The sequence below is a fragment of the Oncorhynchus kisutch genome, linkage group LG21, assembly GCF_002021735.2.
Source record: "Oncorhynchus kisutch isolate 150728-3 linkage group LG21, Okis_V2, whole genome shotgun sequence".
In the NCBI taxonomy this organism is placed as follows: domain Eukaryota; kingdom Metazoa; phylum Chordata; class Actinopteri; order Salmoniformes; family Salmonidae; genus Oncorhynchus; species Oncorhynchus kisutch.
In genome coordinates this window covers 24,665,467-24,688,144 of record NC_034194.2, presented here as the reverse complement: position 1 = coordinate 24,688,144, position 22,678 = coordinate 24,665,467, and the positions used below count along the sequence as shown (strand labels likewise).

General features: G+C 44.3%; 1 protein-coding gene across 5 annotated transcripts in view; it reads right to left on the bottom strand.

The window, feature by feature from the left end:
- Positions 1 to 22,678, bottom strand: part of syne1a (spectrin repeat containing, nuclear envelope 1a) — a 142,709-nt gene that overhangs the window by 30,850 nt on the left and 89,181 nt on the right. For all 5 annotated transcript variants that reach the window (XM_031800202.1, XM_031800205.1, XM_031800204.1 and 2 more), the window contains 17 exons: positions 22,477 to 22,626; positions 21,948 to 22,124; positions 21,536 to 21,691; positions 21,215 to 21,370; positions 20,452 to 20,622; positions 19,972 to 20,105; positions 19,516 to 19,720; positions 18,556 to 18,738; positions 18,272 to 18,418; positions 17,986 to 18,140; positions 17,610 to 17,757; positions 17,376 to 17,470; positions 17,051 to 17,285; positions 15,066 to 15,260; positions 4,719 to 4,844; positions 1,679 to 1,834; positions 159 to 317 (listed from right to left, as the gene is read on the bottom strand). In XM_031800202.1, coding sequence (XP_031656062.1) covers positions 159 to 317; positions 1,679 to 1,834; positions 4,719 to 4,844; positions 15,066 to 15,260; positions 17,051 to 17,285; positions 17,376 to 17,470; positions 17,610 to 17,757; positions 17,986 to 18,140; positions 18,272 to 18,418; positions 18,556 to 18,738; positions 19,516 to 19,720; positions 19,972 to 20,105; positions 20,452 to 20,622; positions 21,215 to 21,370; positions 21,536 to 21,691; positions 21,948 to 22,124; positions 22,477 to 22,626 — 2,748 coding nt within the window. The remainder of the gene's footprint in view (positions 1 to 158; positions 318 to 1,678; positions 1,835 to 4,718; positions 4,845 to 15,065; positions 15,261 to 17,050; positions 17,286 to 17,375; positions 17,471 to 17,609; positions 17,758 to 17,985; positions 18,141 to 18,271; positions 18,419 to 18,555; positions 18,739 to 19,515; positions 19,721 to 19,971; positions 20,106 to 20,451; positions 20,623 to 21,214; positions 21,371 to 21,535; positions 21,692 to 21,947; positions 22,125 to 22,476; positions 22,627 to 22,678) is intronic.

Genomic DNA, 22,678 nt, shown 5'->3' with positions numbered 1-22,678 from the left:
AAGAGGTCGTGAGAAGGTATGAGATCGAGATTGAGAGAGTGTGTGTGTGTGCGTGCGAGCGAGTGTGTGTATTGTTGTGTGTCTTGATCATGAAGATGTATGAATAAGTGTGTATTTATATGTTGTGTTTATGTCTTTGTGAGTGTGTGTGTAATCACCTTGTGCAGCTTCTCGATCATCTCCTGGATGCTGATGTCTCCATTCTGAGACACCTTGCTCTCCATCTGGGTGAGCCACTCACACAGGTCCTTGTTCTTCTCGTTAAACACTGCCCACTCATTCAGCTTCTCACTCACCTGCTGCCTGCGCAGGGACAGCTATGGAGGGGAGGAGGGGGGTGGGGGTCAGAGGAGGAGGGCGCAGAAGAAAAACAGACAATATCTGGAGTCAATTAAAAACTCTTTCAAACAGCAACCACAAAGCGAGCCAAGCTCCCAGCCCTGTGCAGTTATCTATGCATATCCTCTCTGCCGGAACCAAACGAACCCCGACCTTACATTATCTCTAAGGCACAATGACACTGTGTGTGAGTGACGTCCGGAACATAAGCAATAGATATGCTTACTGAACACACAGCATATGGATTTCATCACAGTTAAGACACCATTGCTGTGTCTCTGTTCATTGTGCTAAAGAGCCATGCACGGTCAGGCCAAGCTAACAATGTGTAACAAATATATAGCCCACTGTTTATTTTAGCATAATGTGTAATGATCTGGGCACAGACTGATTAAATAGTACTCGCAAAACACCAGTCTCAATGTCAACAGCGAAGAGGCGACTCCAGGATGCTGGCTTTCTAGAGTTCCTCTGTCCAGTGTCTGTGTTCTTTTGCCCATCTTAATCATTTATTTTGATTAGCCAGTCTGAGATATGGCTTTTTCTTTGCAACTCCGGCATCCCGGAGTCGCCTCTTCACTGTTGACATTGAGACTGGTGTTTTGCGGGTACTATTTAATGAAGCTACCAGTTGAGAACTTGTGAGGCGTCTGTTTCTCAAACTAGACGCTAATGTACTTGTCCTCTTGCTCAGTTGTGCACCGGGTCCTCCCACTCCTCTTTCTATTCTGGTTAGGGCCTGTTTGTGCTGATCTTTGAAGGGAGTAGTACACAGCGTTGTACGAGATCTTTAGTTTCTTGACAATTTCTCGCATGGAATAGCCTTCATTTCTCAGAAAATGAATAGACTGACGAGTTTCAGAAGAAAGGTCTTTGTTTCTGGCCATTTTGAGCGTGTAATCAAAACGACAAATGCTGATGCTCCAGATACTCAACTAGTCTAAAGAAGGCCAGTTTTATTGCTTCTTTAATCAGAACAACAGTTTCAGCTGTGCTAACATAATTACAAAAGGGTTTCTAATGATCAATTCGCCTTTTAAAATTATAAACTTGGATTAGCTAACACAATGTGCCATTGGAACACAGGAGTGATGGTTGCTGATAATGGGCCTCTGTACACATTGTTAGATATTCCATAAAATAAATCAGCTGTTTCCAGCTTCAATAGTCATTTACAACATTAACAAAGTCTACTGTATTTCTGATCAATTTGATGTTATTTTAATGGGCAGAAAATGTGCTTCTCTTTCAAAAACAAGGACATTACTAAGTGACCCAAACTTTTGAACGGTAGTGTATATCCTCCCACTGTGTGTGTGTGCACGCCAGGTATGTCTACCTGGTGACAGATCTCCTCCCACTGGCGCTGCAGAAGCTGGAGGCGGTCCTGCAGGACTGTGAGGTCATCAGCACTGACCACACCCTCCAGAGAATCCCTCAGCAGGAACAGAGAGGTGAGGTCATCAGTCCAGCCATCCACATTGCTCTCTAACTCCTACACCACACAGAGAGATGATGGGTTAGCGAAAAAGGATACACACACATAAAGGTAATCTATCACACTCCCGATACAGCTCTTCAACTACTTAACATTAATTGAAAGAGAGGTACAAATGTCCTGACCATAGAAAGCTTCTATTTTCTATGGTACAGTAGGTCAGGGCTTGACTGGGGGGTTGTTCTAGTTTATATTTTCTTATGTGGGGTTCTAGGTTTATTTTCTATGTTGGTGATTTGTATGATTCCCAATTAGAGGCAGCTGGTTATCGTTGTCTCTAATTGGGGATCATACTTAAGTAAAAAAAAATCCACCTGTGGGTTATGGGATATTGTTTATGTTTAGTTGCCTGTTAGCACTGCATTGTTAGTCACATTTCGTTTATTCTTTATTTGTTTTGTCTTTGCTAAAGTTTCACTTTATTCTTTAATAAATATGTGGAACTCTACGCCTTGGTCCGTTTATACAAAAGATCGTGACAACACACAAACACAATCAATTAAACGAATATAAATAAATGCAGGGCTGGGCGATATGACCAAAATATCATACATATCATGATATTTTTCAAATTTTGATGTTATTTCATGGTATTTGATGTTTTTGATGAATAAAAGCTCTACATTTGCTTTATGAGTACTGCATGTCCCTAGGGTGGCAACACATTTATTCTAAATTATTTCAATGGGTCTTTCTCCATTCTGATTGTTTTATAATGTTCAATTCAACCTAAAGTAATTTCCTGCATTTCCATCCATTTCTGCATTTCCTGCACTCATTTCAGATCATTTCCACACTGCCACGATATGGACAAAAATACTAGGCCTTATTTTTAACCAAATGTTGCAATTGCGATTTAGATCAAAACACTTGGGTGAACTTTTGGAATCATGTAAATATAATGTTTATTAGTGATGTTCCGTGTTTCCTATGGGACCCTATACTCTTTGGCTAAATTAAATCTTTGCCTATTCCTCTTTGATTTAGAAGATACTGTTGCACAAACAACATGCTGATTTAGTCCTCCACCAGCACTGGTATCAGGCTGTATTAGCCAGCTACGTTTGCTCTGACTCAGTACTTTTATTAGCTAGTTAGCTAGCGATTAGCATTAGTGGCTAACACGATTTAGCTTAACTTGCTAAGAAAATACAAACTAGCTGTTTGCTGATGTAAGAAACACAAACTAATATTGTAATTATAGAATGCTTGTGAATTGAAATTGAGAACAACATCATTGTCATCAACATGTGCTGCATTGACCATGCAGACTGAACGAAAGTGTCTCGTGGTCAAGCAACAACAAATGCGCTCCTTGAGTGAAGGGCTGGGACTAGGTCTGTGTGGAAGTGGCGTGGAGAGAGAGCAGAGAGGGACGACTCAGGTAGCGGAGTAAACTATACAAATGGACGTTACACACTGCGTATCACATTTAACAAACCAAACAGTCAAATACCGTTATAGAAGGTAAAGTAAAAACCCAAATTGATCCATGCATCAATACCGGTATATAGTAAAATATGGTAACCGCCCAGCCTTAATGCAGAGCTGAGCAAATCTTTTTGGGTTTGAGAAGATTGTAACAAAATATTATATAGACTAACTGAGCCTAGCAAACCTGAGCGTCACACAAGGCTATCTAATCTGCTATCTAATCTGTTGTTTGAGCACCACTGCATCACCAGATGGTGCGGGTGATGAGTCATAAAAGCCACAGAAAACACTAGGAGGACGCTTCTTAAAACGCTTCAGCTGAAAACATGACCAAGGCTAAATGAACCATAAAAAATGATGTATGTATGAAGCACAGCATCTTAAGGGCTAGCATTTCCTCTTAGATGGAAACATAACCAACAACATTATCTTAGTGTTAAATCTTAGGTGTAAAACAGAAGACTGAAAGACTGAACACAAAAAATAGGCAAGGACAGAATAAAAAATAAAATCTGTCTGAACCAAAAACAATACACAACACAAATATTAGCAACTAGGCTCACGTCTTCCTTGCCAGTGTGTCAGCTATTTACTAACAGTTTGTGTTGCAGGTGGATTACGTTAACTTATTACATAATATGAAATTGCCTAACACACACACACACACAGCAAACAGAGTGTCACCGTGTGAGTACAGTGCACACAGCAAACAGAGCGTCACCGTGTGAGTACAGTGCACACAGCAAACAGAGTGTCACCGTGTGAGTACAGTGCACACAGCAAACAGAGCGTCACTGTGTGAGTACAGTGCACACAGCAAACAGAGCGTCACTGTGTGAGTACAGTGCACACAGCAAACAGAGCATCACTGTGTGAGTACAGTGCACACAGCAAACAGAGCGTCACTGTGTGAGTACAGTGCACACAGCAAACAGAGCTTCACTGTGTGAGTACAGTGCACACAGCAAACAGAGTGTCACTGTGTGAGTACAGTGCACACAGCAAACAGAGCGTCACTGTGTGAGTACAGTGCACACAGCAAACAGAGCGTCACTGTGTGAGTACAGTGCACACAGCAAACAGAGCATCACTGTGTGAGTACAGTGCACACAGCAAACAGAGCTTCACTGTGTGAGTACAGTGCACACAGCAAACAGAGTGTGATCACAGTGTGTCTGCACAGATCAGAGATGGTCATGAAGCAGGGAACATGAAATACAACATGCAATCCAAATCAGTCCTGCATTTTACATTTGTTTATTACTACATTGTGAAAACAAAGAGCTAGTTACACAGGCATCCCCAATATAACAACACCAAGCCAGTGATACACAGCAGCCACAATGTTGTAATGTGGAATCTGAGGAATACGTGTCACTGTGTCGAGATTCGAAAGATGGCTGGAGCACTCTGGACAAATCCAGGAGTCTGTGTGTGTGTGTCTCACCTTGCAGCGGACCTGCTCAGAGTGCAGCTCCTCATGGTTGTCTGGTAGAGGCAGGGACAGCTTCCTCTTAAAGGCCCTCAGCTTCTCCAAAGACGCAGCTATGCCCTTCTCACAGCGGCCCCAGTCCTACACATACATGAATACACACTCTTTAGAGATCGAGCACGGCACCTTCCAGTAGCTCTGATGCCACATACACTCTCAATGTCAACACACTCTCTCGCTCTCTCTGTCACCACTTGCCGGTGTTGCTGCTGTTACTGCGGATCTGTCTAGATTCAATAGCGCAGGAGTAGCAAAACAGTCTCCCTGCAGTAGCAGCAGTGATGGCGAGAGAGAGAGAGAGAGAGACGTAGAATACACAACCATCTATCAACATAGTTAACAGACTACTGAGCAGTGTAACAATACAGCTACAGGCACTGACTAGCAATACACAGGGCTAGAGTGAGATGGTAGAACCAATGTCATTAAAAGAACAGATGTTGAATTCATGGCCATGGTCAGAGATAAAATAATACTTAGAGCCAGAAGCAAAAGTAATATTTGAAGAAGAACCACAATTCTCCAAAATAGAATAGCCGGAGCAGAGTACCTAGAGTGCCAGTGGCTAGCTATCTGTCTCAAGATCGAGTCATCACTCGAGGGATGGAGGGCGAGGGGAGAAGGAGGAGGAGGGAGAATATAGCCATCTTCCTTTACTAAAGCCTATAAACTGCGTCACATACACAGCCCTCTTTAAAAAAAGACTGCTCTCTCAGCCCATAAAGTCTGCTTCTCTCCATGGCGTCATCTCTGATTATGTCTGAGTGACTGCACACTGCCTGGAGCCTGTCTCTGTGTGTGTGTGTGTGTGTGTGTGTGTGTGTGTGTGTGTGTGTGTGTGTGTGTGTGTGTGTGTGTGTGTGTGTGTGTGTGTGTGTGTGTGTGTGTGTGTGTGTGTGTGTGTATGTGTGTGTGTGTGTGTATGTGTGTGTGTGTGTGTGTGTGTGTGTGTGTGTGTGTGTGTGTGTGTGTGTGTGTGTGTGTGTGTGTGTGTGTATATGTGTGTATGTGTGAGTGTGTTGCGTGCGTGCATGCGTGTGTGTGTACGTGCGTGTGCACGCGTGTGTGTATGTGTGTGTGTGTGAGCTCGCGCACATACTTTTACACTGCTGACACTCACTCACTATCTGTCTGCTGTTCCTTTTTCTATTCCTGGCAGTGGTTAGGCTGCACTCTGGACAGCATGCATAATAGATGTGATCATTTGGTTTCACTGTCCTGCATTTTAAACCAGCCCTGCTCCTCATTAGTCTTCATACTGTATGTACTGAAGACCCCCAGGCCCTCTTTCATATGACCTTTATACTGCTGGCTGCATACAGGATCAGCTGCTAGCTTAGCATATGATGCTAATTCATATTCTGATCAAATAGAGAGGTTGAACTACCGGTAACATGCACACCAATGCAATGTAGCAATATCATATATACATTGCATCCCCATGTGATGCAGCAATAGAGATCCATGCAATAGCATATCAGGTCAAATGTAAGCTCTGGTTCAAACTAGGTGATCCAAAAATAGACATACTCTGTCATCACACTGGCAATGGAGAGAAATAAAAAATGGTGCTGGCTCCTCTGCTGAAGCAGACTAGCACCCGGACTGGTGATAAACTGCTACAACCCAATCATGCCTGGCAAGGAATCTACTGTACAGCATATTGTTTCAGTCTGGGTACATGGCAAGCACTTGGAAAGCTTAGTCACAGAACACTCAGATATAGAGATGTGTTGTGTAGAACAGACTTGATTCTTGATCATGTAAAATAGGCAATCAAGGCAATCTGGAAGGTGACAGAGGAATGTCTAAACATTACACCCAACTGAATAAACAACAATGTCCCATGCAGGCAGTTTGGTTATGTGTTGGTTGTGTGTTGGGTTATTGGTTGAGTGTAGGTTGTGTGTTGGCTGTGGGTTAGTTGTGTGTTGGTTTTTTGTTGGTTGTGGTTTGTTGTATTCTGGTTGTGGTTTGGTGGTTTGTGTTGATTGAGTGTTAGTTGTGGTTGGTTTTGTGTAGGTTGTGGTTTGTTCTATTTTGGTTGTGGTTTGGTGGTTTGTGTTGGTTGAGTGTTAGTTGTGGATGGGTTGTGTGTTTTTTTGGCAGGGGGGTAGATCAGCTTTAATATTGCAGATCGATTGTAGGTTCTATACATTTTTGAATCAATTCTAATCCCTCTTAGTTTTTTTTAAATTATAATTTTTTATTTTCTCAAAAGTTTCCCCCCCTACCCTAATTGGAGTAAACTAACGGACAACTATACTTCTATTGCTACTTAGAGCTATTTCGCTCATATAATTCGCTCAAATTCTGCCCTTTTTTATCTGAGCGTGGTACTGTATTTGAATACAAATCAATCTGGGTTTAGGCTAGGGCACTGCATTATCACAGCGACCACATTATTTGTTAATTATATAGTCAATGCTTTAGGCGTTAAAATGAATTGTGCTGCCCTGTTTGTGGACCTGTCAAAAGCGTTTGATACTGTTGATCATGCTATTTTATTGAACAAGTTGTCCTCGATTGCCCTGGGCTCTGACAACTGCTCTTGGTTTCATGATTAGTGTGTAGAAACTCAGACCGTAGTGATTGATGGGGTAAAATCAGAATTTCTTGAAGTACATAAAGGTGTTCTGCAGGGGTCGATTCTAGGACCAGTTCTTTTCACTATTTCTATTTATTTCGAAGTTTTATATTTTATATACACTGAACAAAAATATAAACGCAACATGCAACAATTTCAAAGATTTTACTGAGTTACAGTTCATAAAAGGAAATCAGTCAATTGAAATAAATTAATGAGGCCATAATACAGTTGAAGTCGGATGTTTACATACATTTAGGTTGGAGTCATTAAGACTCGTTTTTCAACCATTCCACAAATTTTCAACCACTCCACAAATTTCAAAACTATAGTTTGGGCAAATCGGTTAGGACATCGACTTTGTGCATGACACAAGTCATTTTTCAAACAATTGCTTACAAACAGATTATATCACTTATAATTCACTGTATCACAATTCCAGTGGGTCAGAAGTTTACATACACTATGTGCCTTTAAACAGCTTGGAAAATTCCAGAAAATGATGTCATGGTTTTAGAAGCTTCTGATAGGCTAATTGACATCATTTGAGTGAATTGGATGTATTTCAAGGCCTACCTTCAAACGCAGTGCCTCTTTCCTTGACACCATGGGAAAATCAAAAGAAATCAGCCAGAAAACAAATTGTAGACCTCCACAAATTTGGTTCATCCTTGGGAGCAATTTCCAAATGCCTGTAGGTACCACGTTCATCTGTACAAACAATAGTACGCAAGTGTAAACACCAAGGGACCATGCAGCCGTCATACCACTCAGGAAGGAGAAGCGTTCTGTCTCCTAGAGATGAACGTACTTTGGTGCGAGAAGTGCAAATCTATCCCAGAACAACAGCAAAGGACCTTGTGAAGATGCTGGAGGAAACAGGTACAAAAGTATCTATATCCACAGTAAAGCGAGTCCTACAGTGCCTTGCGAAAGTATTCGGCCCCCTTGAACTTTGCGACCTTTTGCCACATTTCAGGCTTCAAACATAAAGATATAAAACTGTATTTTTTTGTGAAGAATCAACAACAAGTGGGACACAATCATGAATTGGAACGAATTTTTTGGGATATTTCAAACTTTTTTAACAAATCAAAAACGGAAAAATTGGGCGTGCAAAATTATTCAGCCCCCTTAAGTTAATACTTTGTAGCGCCACCTTTTGCTGCGATTACAGCTGTAAGTCGCTTGGGGTATGTCTCTATCAGTTTTGCACATCGACAGACTGACATTTTTTCCCATTCCTCCTTGCAAAACAGCTCGAGCTCAGTGAGGTTGGATGGAGAGCATTTGTGAACAGCAGTTTTCAGTTCTTTCCACAGATTCTCGATAGGATTCAGGTCTGGACTTTGACTTGGCCATTCTAACACCTGGATATGTTTATTTTTGAACCATTCCATTGTAGATTTTGCTTTATGTTTGGATCATTGTCTTGTTGGAAGACAAATCTCCGTCCCAGTCTCAGGTCTTTTGCAGACTCCATCAGGTTTTCTTCCAGAATGGTCCTGTATTTGGCTCCATCCATCTTCCCATCAATTTTAACCATCTTCCCTGTCCCTGCTGAAGAAAAGCAGGCCCAAACCATGATGCTGCCACCACCATGTTTGACAGTGGGGATGATGTGTTCAGGGTGATGGGCTGTGTTGCTTTTACGCCAAACATAACGTTTTGCATTGTTGCCAAAAAGTTCAATTTTGGTTTCATCTGACCAGAGCACCTTCTTCCACATGTTTGGTGTGTCTCCCAGGTGGCTTGTGGCAAACTTTAAACGACACTTTTTATGGATATCTTTAAGAAATGGCTTTCTTCTTGCCACTCTTCCATAAAGGCCAGATTTGTGCAATATACGACTGATTGTTGTCCTATGGACAGAGTCTCCCACCTCAGCTGTAGATCTCTGCAGTTCATCCACAGTGATCATGGGCCTCTTGGGCCTCTTGGCTGCATCTCTGATCAGTCTTCTGTGCTGAAAGTTTAGAGGGACGGCCAGGTCTTGGTAGATTTGCAGTGGTCTGATACTCCTTCCATTTCAATATTATCGCTTGCACAGTGCTCCTTGGGATGTTTAAAGCTTGGGAAATCTTTTTGTATCCAAATCCGGCTTTAAACTTCTTCACAACAGTATCTCGGACCTGCCTGGTGTGTTCCTTGTTCTTCATGATGCTCTCTGCGCTTTTAACGGACCTCTGAGACTATCACAGTGCAGGTGCATTTATACGGAGACTTGATTACACACAGGTGGATTGTATTTATCATCATTAGTCATTTAGGTCAACATTGGATCATTCAGAGATCCTCACTGGACTTCTGGAGAGAGTTTGCTGCATTGAAACTAAAAGGGGCTGAATAATTTTGCACGTCCAATTTTTCAGTTTTTGATTTGTTAAAAAAGTTTGAAATATCCAATAAATGTCGTTCCACTTCATGATTGTGTCCCACTTGTTGTTGATTCTTCACAAAAAAATAAAGTTTTATATCTTTATGTTTGAAGCCTGAAATGTGGCAAAAGGTCGCAAAGTTCAAGGGGGCCGAATACTTTCGCAAGGCACTGTATATCAACATAACCTGAAAGGCCGCTCAGCAAGGAAGAAGCCACTGCTCCAAAACCACCATAAAAAGCCAGACTACGGTTTGCAACTGCACATGGGGACAAAGATCCTATTTCTTGGAGAAATGTCCTCTGGTCTGATGAAACAAAAATAGAACTGTTTGGCCATAATGACCATTGTTATGTTTGGAGGAAGAAGGGGGAGGCTTGCAAGACGAAGAACACCATCCCAACTGTGAAACACCGGGGTGGCAGCATCATGTTGTGGGGGTGCTTTGCTGCAGGAGGGACTGGTGCACTTCACAAAATAGATGGCATCACGAGGAAAGAAAATGATGTGGATATATTGAAGCAACATCTCAAGACATCAGTCAGGAAGTTAAAGCTTGGTCGCAAATGGGTCTTCCAAATGAACAATGACCACAAGCATACTTCCAAAGCTGTGGGAAAATGGCTTAAGGACAACAATTTCAAGGTATTGGAGTGGCCATCACAAAGCCCTGACCTCAATCCTATAGAAAATGTGTGGGCAGAAATTAAAAAGCGTCTTCGAGCAAGGAGGCCTACAAACCTGACTCAGTTACAAACCTGACCAGCTCTGTCAGGAGAAATAAGCCAAAATTCACCCAAATTATTGTGGGAAACTTTATACAAGTTATACAATTTAAAGGCAATGCTACCAAATACTAACTGAGCGTATGTAAACTTCTGACCCACTGGGAATGTGATGAAAGAAATAAAAGCTGAAATAAATTATTCTCTCTACTATTACTATTATTCTGACATTTCACATTCTTAAAATAAGTGGTGATCCTAACTGACCTAAGACAGGGCATTTTTACTTTGATTAAATGTCAGGAATTGTGAAAAACTGAGTTTAAATGTATTTGGCTAAGGTGTATGTAAACTTCCGACTTCAACTGTATACGGATTTCACATGACTGGGAATATAGATATAAAAAGGGTAGAACTGGGACATTTTCAACTTCCAGGAATTGTGCACAGATCGTTGCAACATGGGGCCGTGCATTATCATGCTGAAACATGGGCCTCCGGATCTCATCACGGTATCTCTGTGCATCTGCCATCTGCCATCTGCCCGGTACAGTTGAAACCGGGATTAATCTGTGAAGAGCAACACTTCTCCAGCGTGCCAGTGGCCATCAAAGGTGAGCATTTGCCCACTGGTTACGACCCTGGTGAGAACGACAGCACGCAGATGAGCTTCCATGAAACGGTTTCTGACAGTTTGTGCAGAAATTCTTTGGTTGTGCAAACCCACAGTTTTATCAGCTGTCCAGGTGGCTGGTCTCAGACGATCCTGCAGGTGAAGAAGCTGCATGTGGGGGTCCTGGGCTGGCGTGGTTACACATGGTGTTCGGTTGTGAGGCCAGTTGGACATACTACCGTTTTTTTTTTAAATGACATTGGAGGCGGCTTATGGTAGAGAAATTAACATTAAATTATCTGGCAACAGGTCTGGTGGACATCCCTGCTGTTAGAGTGGACTTTTATTGTCCCCAGCAGAAGGTGGACCTGTGTAATGATCATGCTGTTTAATCAACTTCTTGACAAATGATATATGCTCACTAACAGAGATATAAAAACATTTGTGTACAACATTTTAGAGAAATACGCTTTTTTGTGCATATGGCACATTTCTGGGATCTTTTATTTCTGCTCATTAAACATTGGACCAACACTTGACATGTTCCGTTTATATTTCAGTTCATTGTACATGCAGATTATATTATTTGGTAGCACTTACCCTGACTACTGACCTGGCTGTGACAAGGCTACAGTCCCATTACCCTGACTACTGACCTGGCTGTGACAAGGCTACAGTCCCACTACCCTGACTACTGACCTGGCTGTGACAAGAATACAGTCCCATTACCCTGACTACTGACCTGGCTGTGACAAGGCTACAGTCCCACTACCCTGACTACTGACCTGGCTGTGACAAGAATACAGTCCCATTACCCTGACTACTGACCTGGCTGTGACAAGGCTACAGTCCCATTACCCTGACTACTGACCTGGCTGTGACAAGGCTACAGTCCCACTACCCTGACTACTGACCTGGCTGTGACAAGGCTACAGTCCCATTACCCCGACTACTGACCTGGCTGTGACAAGAATACAGTCCCTTTACCCCGACTACTGAACTGGTTGTGACAAGAATACAGTCCCATTACCCCGACTACTGAACTGGCTGTGACAAGGCTACAGTCCCATTACCCTGACTACTAACCTGGCTGTGACAAGAATAAAGTCCCATTACCCCGACTACTGACCTGGCTGTGACAAGGCTACAGTCCCATTACCCCGACTACTGACCTGGCTGTGAAAAGGCTACAGTCCCATTACCCTGACTACTGACCTGGCTTTGACAAAGCTACAGTCCCATTACCCCGACTACTGACCTGGCTGTGAAAAGGCTACAGTCCCATTACCCCGACTACTGACCTGGCTGTGACAAGAATACAGTCCCATTACCCTGACTACTGACCTGGCTGTGAAAAGGCTACAGTCCCATTACCCTGACTACTGACCTGGCTGTGACAAAGCTACAGTCCCATTACCCCGACTACTGACCTGGCTGTGAAAAGGCTACAGTCCAATTACCCTGACTACTGACCTGGCTGTGAAAAGGCTACAGTCCCATTACCCTGACTACTGACCTGGCTGTGAAAAGGCTACAGTCCCATTACCCTGACTACTGACCTGGCTGTGAAAAGGCTACAGTCCCATTACCCTGACTACTGACCTGGCTGTGACAAAGCTACAGTCCCATTACCCCGACTACTGACCTGGCTGTGAAAAGGCTACAGTCCAATTACCCTGACTACTGACCTGGCTGTGAAAAGGCTACAGTCCCATTACCCTGACTACTGACCTGGCTGTGACAAAGCTACAGTCCCATTACCCCGACTACTGACCTGGCTGTGAAAAGGCTACAGTCCCATTACCCTGACTACTGACCTGGCTGTGAAAAGGCTACAGTCCCATTACCCTGACTACTGACCTGGCTGTGAAAAGGCTACAGTCCCATTACCCTGACTACTGACCTGGCTGTGACAAAGCTACAGTCCCATTACCCCGACTACTGACCTGGCTGTGAAAAGGCTACAGTCCAATTACCCTGACTACTGACCTGGCTGTGAAAAGGCTACAGTCCCATTACCCTGACTACTGACCTGGCTGTGACAAAGCTACAGTCCCATTACCCCGACTACTGACCTGGCTGTGAAAAGGCTACAGTCCCATTACCCTGACTACTGACCTGGCTGTGAAAAGGCTACAGTCCCATTACCCTGACTACTGACCTGGCTGTGAAAAGGCTACAGTCCCATTACCCTGACTACTGACCTGGCTGTGAAAAGGCTACAGTCCCATTACCCTGACTACTGACCTGGCTGTGAAAAGGCTACAGTCCCATTACCCTGACTACTGACCTGGCTGTGACAAAGCTACAGTCCCACTTTGTAGCTGTGCAGGAAGCATAACTTGTGCTTAATATGGACAAAACTAAATACATGTTGTTTTCAAGTTCTTGTAAGATTGTTTCAGATGAATTACATCTTCACTCATCAGATGGTTCTATAATCTCTGCATACAAATACCTTGGTATTTAGATTGACAGTGATTTATTGTTTAAAAAGCATACGAATGAGCTTGTTAACAAATTAAGATTTAAAGTGGGCTTTTTTTTTACAGAAACAAATCTTGTCTCTCTCTAGTCAGCAGGAAGAATATTGTGCAGTCAACCTTTCTACCTGGTCTTGAGAACAGTGATACTACTTATCAAAGCTGCCTCTACTCTTAAACCCCTGGATGCCGTTTCTCACAGAGCCTTTTGTGTTATCACAGGATACAGTTGTATTACTCATCACTGTATTCTTTGCCAAAAGGTTGTCTTGTCCCCTTTGAAGTCACGTCGATCACATCATTACGCTATTTTTGTTTACAAAGCCCTGCTCCACAAGTTTCTGATTTACCTAACTTCGATATTAAGATTTATTATTACAAGTTATCAAACAGGGTTGGTTAACTCTGGAGACTCCTCTGGCTAAGAGAGTGGACAGAGGAATGTTATAATGAAGAATGAGTTTGTTTTAGTTGATTGTGTTTAGTGTTTTGTACATATTTATGTTTGTCTTTGCAATTTGTGTTGTGCTGTATTGACTTGTTTTATAGTGTATACCATTATTTTGTTCTATGAAATTGTATATGCAGGGCTCCTTTAAAAAAGAGACACTGGTCTCGATGGTGACTCCCTGCTAAAAAAGGTAATATATATATTTGAATCCTAATTTCCTCTTTCTTCAAGTGCTGTATTTTCACCCACGGCGCTCAATCCATCATTCATTATATTCCAACCCTCCGATGTCTACAGATGAACCAATCGTTCCCAGTATGATTCCATTTTGCTATTTACTGTTGCAATACATCCCTCCAAAATGTCTACCAATATTACCCTAAAAATAAATACTTTACCCAAAAGTATACTGATATTTACCCTTGACTGATGGTGATTTTTTAGATCCCCTAACAATACAGTTTGCAGGTCCATCTGAACCCCGATATTATGACTTAACAACCATTCCTGGAACTAGCTCCCAAAATCGAGCCACCGATGGACAGTACCAGAAAGAAAACAAAATTCCTTGTGGCAGGCAGCTCAATGCTGACTGTTCAATGCGCCATATATTAAGCATTCTTTTTGTAGCAAGTATTTTATATAAAAGCAAACAGATTGATGTATCAATTGTTGTTTAATATGTCAGTTCATAGACCCGATGCCAAGGTATTGGGACATTAAAAACATGTTCTAACAATTCAATGGCCATAATAACTAGGTATGTTGGTTGTGTGTTGGTTAAATGTAGGTTGTGTGCTGGTTGTGGGTTGGTTGTGTGTTGGCTGTGGGTTTGTTGTGTGTTGGTTGTGTGTTGGTTGTGTGTTTGTTGTGGGTTGGTTGTGTGTTGGTTGAATGTAGGATGTGTGTTGATTTTGGGTTGGTTGAGTGTTGGCTGTGGGTTGGTTGGGGTTGGGTTGTGGTTGAGTTGTGTTGTGGTTTGGTTGTGCGTTGGTTGTGTGGTGCTTATAGTTTGGTTGTGTGGTGGTTGTGATTTGGTTGTGTATTGGTTGTGGAATGACAGACCTTGAGCAAGCTTAGCAGCTCTCTCTTCTGTTCGTCCAATCGGACGTTGGCATGTCTCCAGCACTCCTGCATGTCCATCAGCTCCGTCTGCAGGGCTGACTCCGCCTTGGCGTCAGCTGACAGGAGCAGGCTCCGCCCCGCCTCCACCGCCAGGATGTAACCACCCTGCTGCCTCTGGAGCACACGCTCCCTCAACTAGGGGAAGAAGGTTTGGGTTTACTGTCAGTCTTTATTGTGGGAAATATACACTGCTCAAAAAATAAAGGGAACACTTAAACAACACAATGTAACTCCAAGTCAATCACACTTCTGTGAAATCAAACTGTCCACTTAGGAAGCAACACTGATTGACAATAAATGTCACATGCTGTTGTGCAAATGGAATAGACAACAGGTGGAAATTATAGGCAATTAGCAAGACACCCCCAATAAAGGAGTGGTTCTGCAGGTGGTGACCACAGACCACTTCTCAGTTCCTATGATCCTGGCTGATGTTTTGGTCACTTTTGAATGCTGGCAGTGCTTTCACTCTAGTCGTAGCATGAGACGGAGTCTACAACCCACACAAGTGACTCAGGTAGTGCAGCTCATCCAGGATGGCACATCAATGCGAGCTGTGGCAAGAAGGTTTGCTGTGTCTGTCAGCGTAGTGTCCAGAGCATGGTGGCGCTACCAGGAGACAGGCCAGTACATCAGGAGACGTGGAGGAGGCCGTAGGAGGGCAACAACCCAGCAGCAGGACCGCTACCTCTGCCTTTATGCAAGGAGGAGCAGGAGGAGCACTGCCAGAGCCCTGCAAAATGACCTCTAGCAGGCCACAAATGTGCATGTGTCTGCTCAAACGGTCAGAAACAGACTCCATGAGAGTGGTATGAGGGCCCGGTGTCCACTGGTGGGGGTTGTGCTTACAGCCCAACACCGTGCAGGACGTTTAGCATTTGCCAGAGAACACCAAGATTGGCAAATTCGCCACTGGCACCCTGTGCTCTTCACAGATTAAAGCAGGTTCACACTGAGCACATGTGACAGATGTGACAGAGTCTGGAGACGCCGTGGAGAACGTTCTGCTGCCTGCAACATCCTCCAGCATGATCGGTTTGGCGGTGGGTCAGTCATGGTGTGGGGTGGGATTTCTTTGGGGGGCCGCACAGCCCTCCATGTGCTCGCCAGAGGTAACCTGACTGCCATTAGGTACCGAGATGAGATCCTCAGACCCCTTGTGAGACCATATGCTGGTGTGGTTGGCCCTGTGTTCCTCCTAATGCAAGACAATGCTAGACCTCATGTGGCTGGAGTGTGTCAGCAGTTCCTGCAAGAGGAAGGCATTGATGCTATGGACTGGCCCGCCCGTTCCCCAGACCTGAATCCAATTGAGCACATCTGGGACATCATGTCTCGCTCCATCCACCAACGCCACGTTGCACCACAGACTGTCCAGGAGTTGGCGGATGTTTTAGTCCAGGTCTGGGAGGAGATCCCTCAGGAGACCATCCGCCACCTCATCCGGAGCATGCCCAGGCGTTGTAGGGAGGTCATACAGGCACGTGGCGGCCACACACACTACTGAGCCTCATTTTGACTTGTTTTAAGGACATTACATCAAAGTTGAATCAGCCTGTAGTGTGGTTTTCCACTTTAATTTTGAGTGTGACTCCAAATCCATGGGTTGATAAATTTGATTTCCATTGATAATTTGTGTGTGATTTTGTTGTCAGCGCATTCAACTATGTAAAGAAAAAAGTATTCATTCAGATCTAGGATGTGTATTTTAGTGTTCCCTTTATTTTTTTGAGCAGTGTATAATGAAATTATATGGAATTTATATTTATTGTCCAGTCTATGTGTTATTACACTGACTACATTGTTAAACCTCAGCAATACAAAAACATTGTGTGAACACTGAAATGCTTATAACTTTTATTGAAGCTTTTTGCCAGTTACAGGTCACAATATACTACATAGAGAAGTATGTCTATTTCACCCACCTGTATCTGGTCCAACATCGTCCTGGCCTCCTGTAAGGCCACCGCCTCTCCCTGTTGATGCACTTCCGGGTCGCGAGACACTTCCTGTAGCCATCGCCGCAGCTTCTCCGCCATCTCCCTGTAGCGCTGCCATTGGCGGACCAGGCTGTCAATTATCCCTCTCCTTTGCTGGGCCCGCCTCACAACACCCTGCCATTGGTTACCCAGCAGAGCCAGTTTCAGGCTGAAGTCATCCCTGCAGGAAAGAGAGAGAGATTTACCCCAAATAAACCATATGTGTGTGTGTGTATGTGTGTGTGTGTGTGTGTTTGTGTGTGTTCCTTACCTGTCGTCCACCTGTCCCTGGTCCAGCAGGTGATGGCCGTCACTAATGATGGAGTAGAGAATCTGCTGCCTGCTGAACATTTCTGTCTGGAACAACTATACAGAAACATTTACAGAGATCAACATACCGGTACAGAGAAACAGCTTCCACGCCTATACACCCCCTGCACCTAACCTCTCTCATGACCCCCCCCCCCCCCACACACTCCTCTCACCTCCCTCCTCCTATCCTCACCTCGTGGTCTCTCTGCTGCTCCAGCAGGCTGTGGTAGTTCCCAGAGGTCTCGGCGGCCAGCTTTTGTTCCGTCTGGGACAGGAAGTCCATCCAGTCCTCACACTTCTGCAGGAAGCTCTGCTGCTGCAGCAACACCGCCATCAGCTTACTGGGGAGGGAGACACAAGATACACAGAGTCACACAGCAGATTGTAACACCTTTATCCATCCTGTGGAACAATAACAACATAATGAACATGCAACATGGAGTTCTTGTTTTTCAACCTACATCATATCGTTAGTAATTTAGGGTAACACACAATGAGATAGGAATGGCTTGATAAGTGCAATGCATGTGTAACTATTGTTCTGTATGTGAAGACATTAATGAAGCTACCTGAATCTCTCAGTCAGGTGTGCAGAGTGGGTGGTCCAGGCTCTGTTGAGGCTCTGGAGGCGTTTGATCTCTCTGTCGTTCAGGGGCAGTCTGTAGGCCAGCTCGTTCACACGCTCTAGATCAGGAGAATGGCTGCTCAACTTACACATCTGGCTCTGGAGAGGGAGGAAGGGATTTGAGAGATGTTCTGAATTTATAGTACAATAGAGGCAATATAGAAGCAATTGAAGCAATAGGGTTATCAAGGATTCAACAGAGGTTCAGCTCAGTTGTCAGACATGTTTACCTTGAGTTTTTCCATGCGCTCCTGTATGACAGTGTGGTCCGGTGTTTCGACTGGGTCGGACTCCCTCAGAACCTCTTCAGCCTCCTCAGCCTGACAGGTCAGAGAGTCCAACTGCTCTTTAAAACGCTCACAGTCGTCAGCTCCACACTAGAGAGAGGGAGAAATAGAGGGGGTACAAAAGTATGAATGTACTGTATATATTGTACATTAAGGGTGTTTGGACATGTGTACGTGTGTACACTGCTCTACTGTGTGCTTGTGACGCTGTAGCACAGATGACCCACCTGCAGTACTTCCTGCTGCCTGTGCAGGGCGTGCTCCAGCGTTGCTAGGCGATGTGTGAGTGACAGGCAGTCTGATTGGAGGGCTGCCATTGAGGAGGCGTCAATCTGAGTCTTTAGCTGTTCCCCCAGCTGCTGCAGCTGTAGTAGAGACTGTTGTACTGTTGCCTGGGCACCCAGCAACTCCTACACAACAACAACAACACAGCTATGAGGATTGGAATTGGAGGACAAAATACTGTGAACGTGGTTCTGTAAGAGTAAGGTCAGAGGGCAAAATGGAATAGCATCACTAAACGATAGAGGGCTTTTCTCCTCTGAAAGACAAGTTACTATTACTGTCCTCCATGCTTGGCAACGGAAACCCTTTTCTACATCTTCACTGTGGAGTTTCTATCATTTAAACACGGAAAATAAACCGTTTTATACTGTCCTGTGTATCACCAGCCCTGCCAGCCTCCCTCACTCTGTTAGGGCTGTGCGGCACTTTGGCCTAACAGTCTGAAAGGTCTTTTGTCATGGTGCGCTGATTCTGTATTCAGACACACTGAGTGTAATTTGGCCCACCTACCGAAGGGATAGGGCCTTCGGTACTTCTTTGAAACATGCTGACAGGCAGTTTCTATGCTTATTCACATGAGAGCAAGGATGCATTCTTCACTAAAAGCTAGGCTTTCAAAACTGTAATGTATATCTAAGGAAAACTGCTGTGTGGCAGATCGTCTCTAATTTTATCTTGCCGATTCACCCTCTGAATGACCCAAATACAAAATCCATGCTTAAAAATCCTTCTTTAACCTGTCTCCTTCCGTTCATCTACACTGGTTGAAGTGGATTTAACAAGTGACATCAATAAGGGATCATAACCTGGATTCACCTGGTCAGTCTATGTCATAGAAAGAAAAGGCATTCCTAATGTTTTGTATGCTCAGTGTATGTCATTTAGGTGCATTCATTGCTTACGCTGCAGTCTCTAATCCATGCGTTGCTTTCCTCTTCTGTGACGTCTCTGTCGGTGGCACTCTTGAGCAGCCTGTCGGCCCTCTCCTCCTGTTTGTGTACAGCAGAGACACTCTGGTCATACAGCTCTGTGTAGCGCTGCCACAGACCCAGCAGAGCCTTGCTGCTCCTCAGCTGTTCTGAGATCTGCTCCAGCAGACCGTTCCACCTGAGACAGAGGAAGATAATAAGTTAGGATCTGAACTGGGAGCAGTTATGACACCGAACCGAAAAGAGTGTTGCACTTGCATCAAGTGTCACAGACTGTTCTAAGATAAGCCAACCGTTACTGTGTATACTGAGTGATAACATTCCAGACTCCTAGCTCACAGTGGGCCCCAGGAAGATTAGCTGTTGCAACTGTAACAGCTAATGGGGATCCAAGTCCCCATTACCCTGCAGCCCTTCTTCAATGCCCACCTGATGTTGACGTCCCGGAGGGCTCCGTCCAGTGTGTCTGCCACAGACGGGTGGCACTCTGTCAGCAGCTGATGTGTGACAGAGCCAAACTTCCTCAGACTGCTCTCCTGCTTGTCTAACTCCTCCTGCAGGTTCTGAACAGGTACATAGCGCCGGGTCAATGACAAAGATAAAATACAGAGAATCTGTTCACTCTCTACAAACAAGTTATCAGGCTAAATGTTGTAATGCTATAACATGACAATTCAACAATCTCAAGTTAACTTCAATCTTGACCTCTTGCCTTCCTATGACAATCTTGCCTTCATTCTGCATAGGAATTTCTTCAAAAAAAAATCTTCAAAATGTTTCCCATGTTATTCCAACCTCAGGGTGTGTTGAGGTTGTATTTTAGTTGTGTTTTTGTTGTATTTTAGTTGGGTTTTGGTTGTATTTTATTTGTGTTTTGGTTGTATTTTAGTTGTGTTTCGGTTGTCTCACCTCCAGGCTTTCCACCTGTTGCTGTACAGCCTCCAGGGAGCCTGTGAGCAGGTGTAGCCGGGACACGGAGTACCTCCCCTCCATCAGGTAACCGTTGATCTCCTCAGCAGCACGGCGGTACAGAGTCCACTGCTCCAGCACTGACCGCAGACTCACCTTCATCTGACCAATCTGGAGGGCCGGAGAGAGAGGACATTAAGTTCGACATTTTTTTTTTTTTTACTATTGTCAGGGAATTCTCTGAAAGCCATGGGGGTTAAATTAGGATTATAATGAAGTGAAGTCAGTTCAGACAGAAAATGTGAGTGTTTGCATCAGCTGATAGCAACTATGCTCTGGGGTTTCTTTGCTGCCATGCTGTTGCTGTAACATGCTGTAATTCACTATGCATGGTCTGTTTTCTGCTAGCCCACCACCACGCCAGCCTCCACCTGTTTGGCGCTGCTCTTTTCCCAATAGGTTGGATTGGTATAAAGCTACACCGCGCTCACTGCCTGTACTTTGTTGTTATGGTAATGATTTCAGCATTGCTATGGCAGTGAGCTACCCCGAAGCTGCAGAGTCTACTGCCAAGACCTAAAATATTGTAATTGACTTTCTAATAAATGGTTAAACAAATACTTTGTGTTTTCTGTCTGAATTGAGGTTAGATTTGGATATGGTACTCTAGGCAGTGAAACTGTTCCTGAAATGTAAACAAAATCTGTCGGATTAATTGTGTGAGTGTCATGGCATCAGTCTGGAGAATTGTCTATAAACACACCATATTGTCCAGGTTGGCCCAGGACTTGTTCAACCCTTTAAGGGTCTCCATAACAACAGAGCAGGCCTGCCCCCTCTTTTCCTGGATGAGTCCGCTCCCTCTCTCTTCAGCTTTCTCCAAATCCTTCTCTTTCTCCTTCACTAACTCTTCCAACTCCTGAGCAAGAGAAAGAGAGGGAATAGAAAGATAAACAACATAAGAAAACAAATATGAATGAAATAGAACTGATCTGAGGTTAGAAAACCTACTGTGAAGAGAATATTTGCTTGTAGGTTTAATGGGAAATTGTGAATGGTGTTAATGCTGTATCTCTGTCCCTACCTGACAGTCTTTGAGTGCATTCTGCACCGATGCTACGTCATCTATCCGGTGTCTCTTCTTCAGTTTGTCTTCTTGCAGGGTCAGCCAGGTCTTCAGGGCCTGAACACCATTCTCATGCTCCATCCAGCGCTCCAACAGGCCTTCCAACAGCTGGATCTGGGGTACACACACAGCGACATGTCACACAACAAGAACAACAACTGCCATCAATGTCTGAAAGGCAAAGCATGAACTTGAGAGATCGGTGCGTAGATCGTTGACTTGTCTTTCAACTAAATCGTGTTGTTCTGGCTATCAAAAAGTGGGGCTATCAAACAGTTACTGATGACATCTATCCAAAAGGTGTGGGGGAGGCTTTCAGAAACATAATTCCTCCAGGCCAATGGGGGGGGGGGGGGGGGGGGGTAGCTACCTTCTCAATGATGAGGCCTTGCAGTATCTGCCAGCGGCGGTTCATGGCTCCCAGGCGCTCGGCGAAGTCGGTCTTGTCGCTGCGCTTCCCCTCCACATCTTGACTACTGATCTGGAGCACCGACTGGTTGACGAAGTCCACCGTCAGCTGTTTACATGTCAGGTCTATACTGAACCCCTGGAGAGACAGACAGGGGAATGGGAGAGGGGAGGCAAGAGAAAGAGATGGGAGGGAGATAGAGGAGGGTGGGGGAGAGAGAGAGATGGGAGAGAGAGATAAGAGGGAGAGAGAGAGATGGAAGGGAGAGAGAGAGGGTAGATGTGAGAAAGTATAGAGACCGAATACATCGAGTAATGGGAGAGAGAAGGACAGCAGAGACAGAAAAAGGGTGAACGATAATAAAGTAGAGAGAGAGAGAGAGAGAGAGAGAGTGAATTTGTCACAACACTCATTTAAATCATTACAATGATGCTCTGATTTTGTTTTAGCAATGTCTCTGAGAGGAGGTACCTCTACTACACTATCTTACCTTGTACTTCTGTAGGTAGTCCTGAACAACCTCTGACCCCACTGCTCCCATGATCCTCTGCTGGTCCTCCGCTATCACGTTCTCCATGAGAGAGATCCAGCTCATCAGCTCTGTGATGGCGTGACGCGACGCCAGCTTCTCCATCTGCAGCTGCAGGCACAAACACAAGGCAAAGTCATGTTACAAGCTGCATCTCTCCATT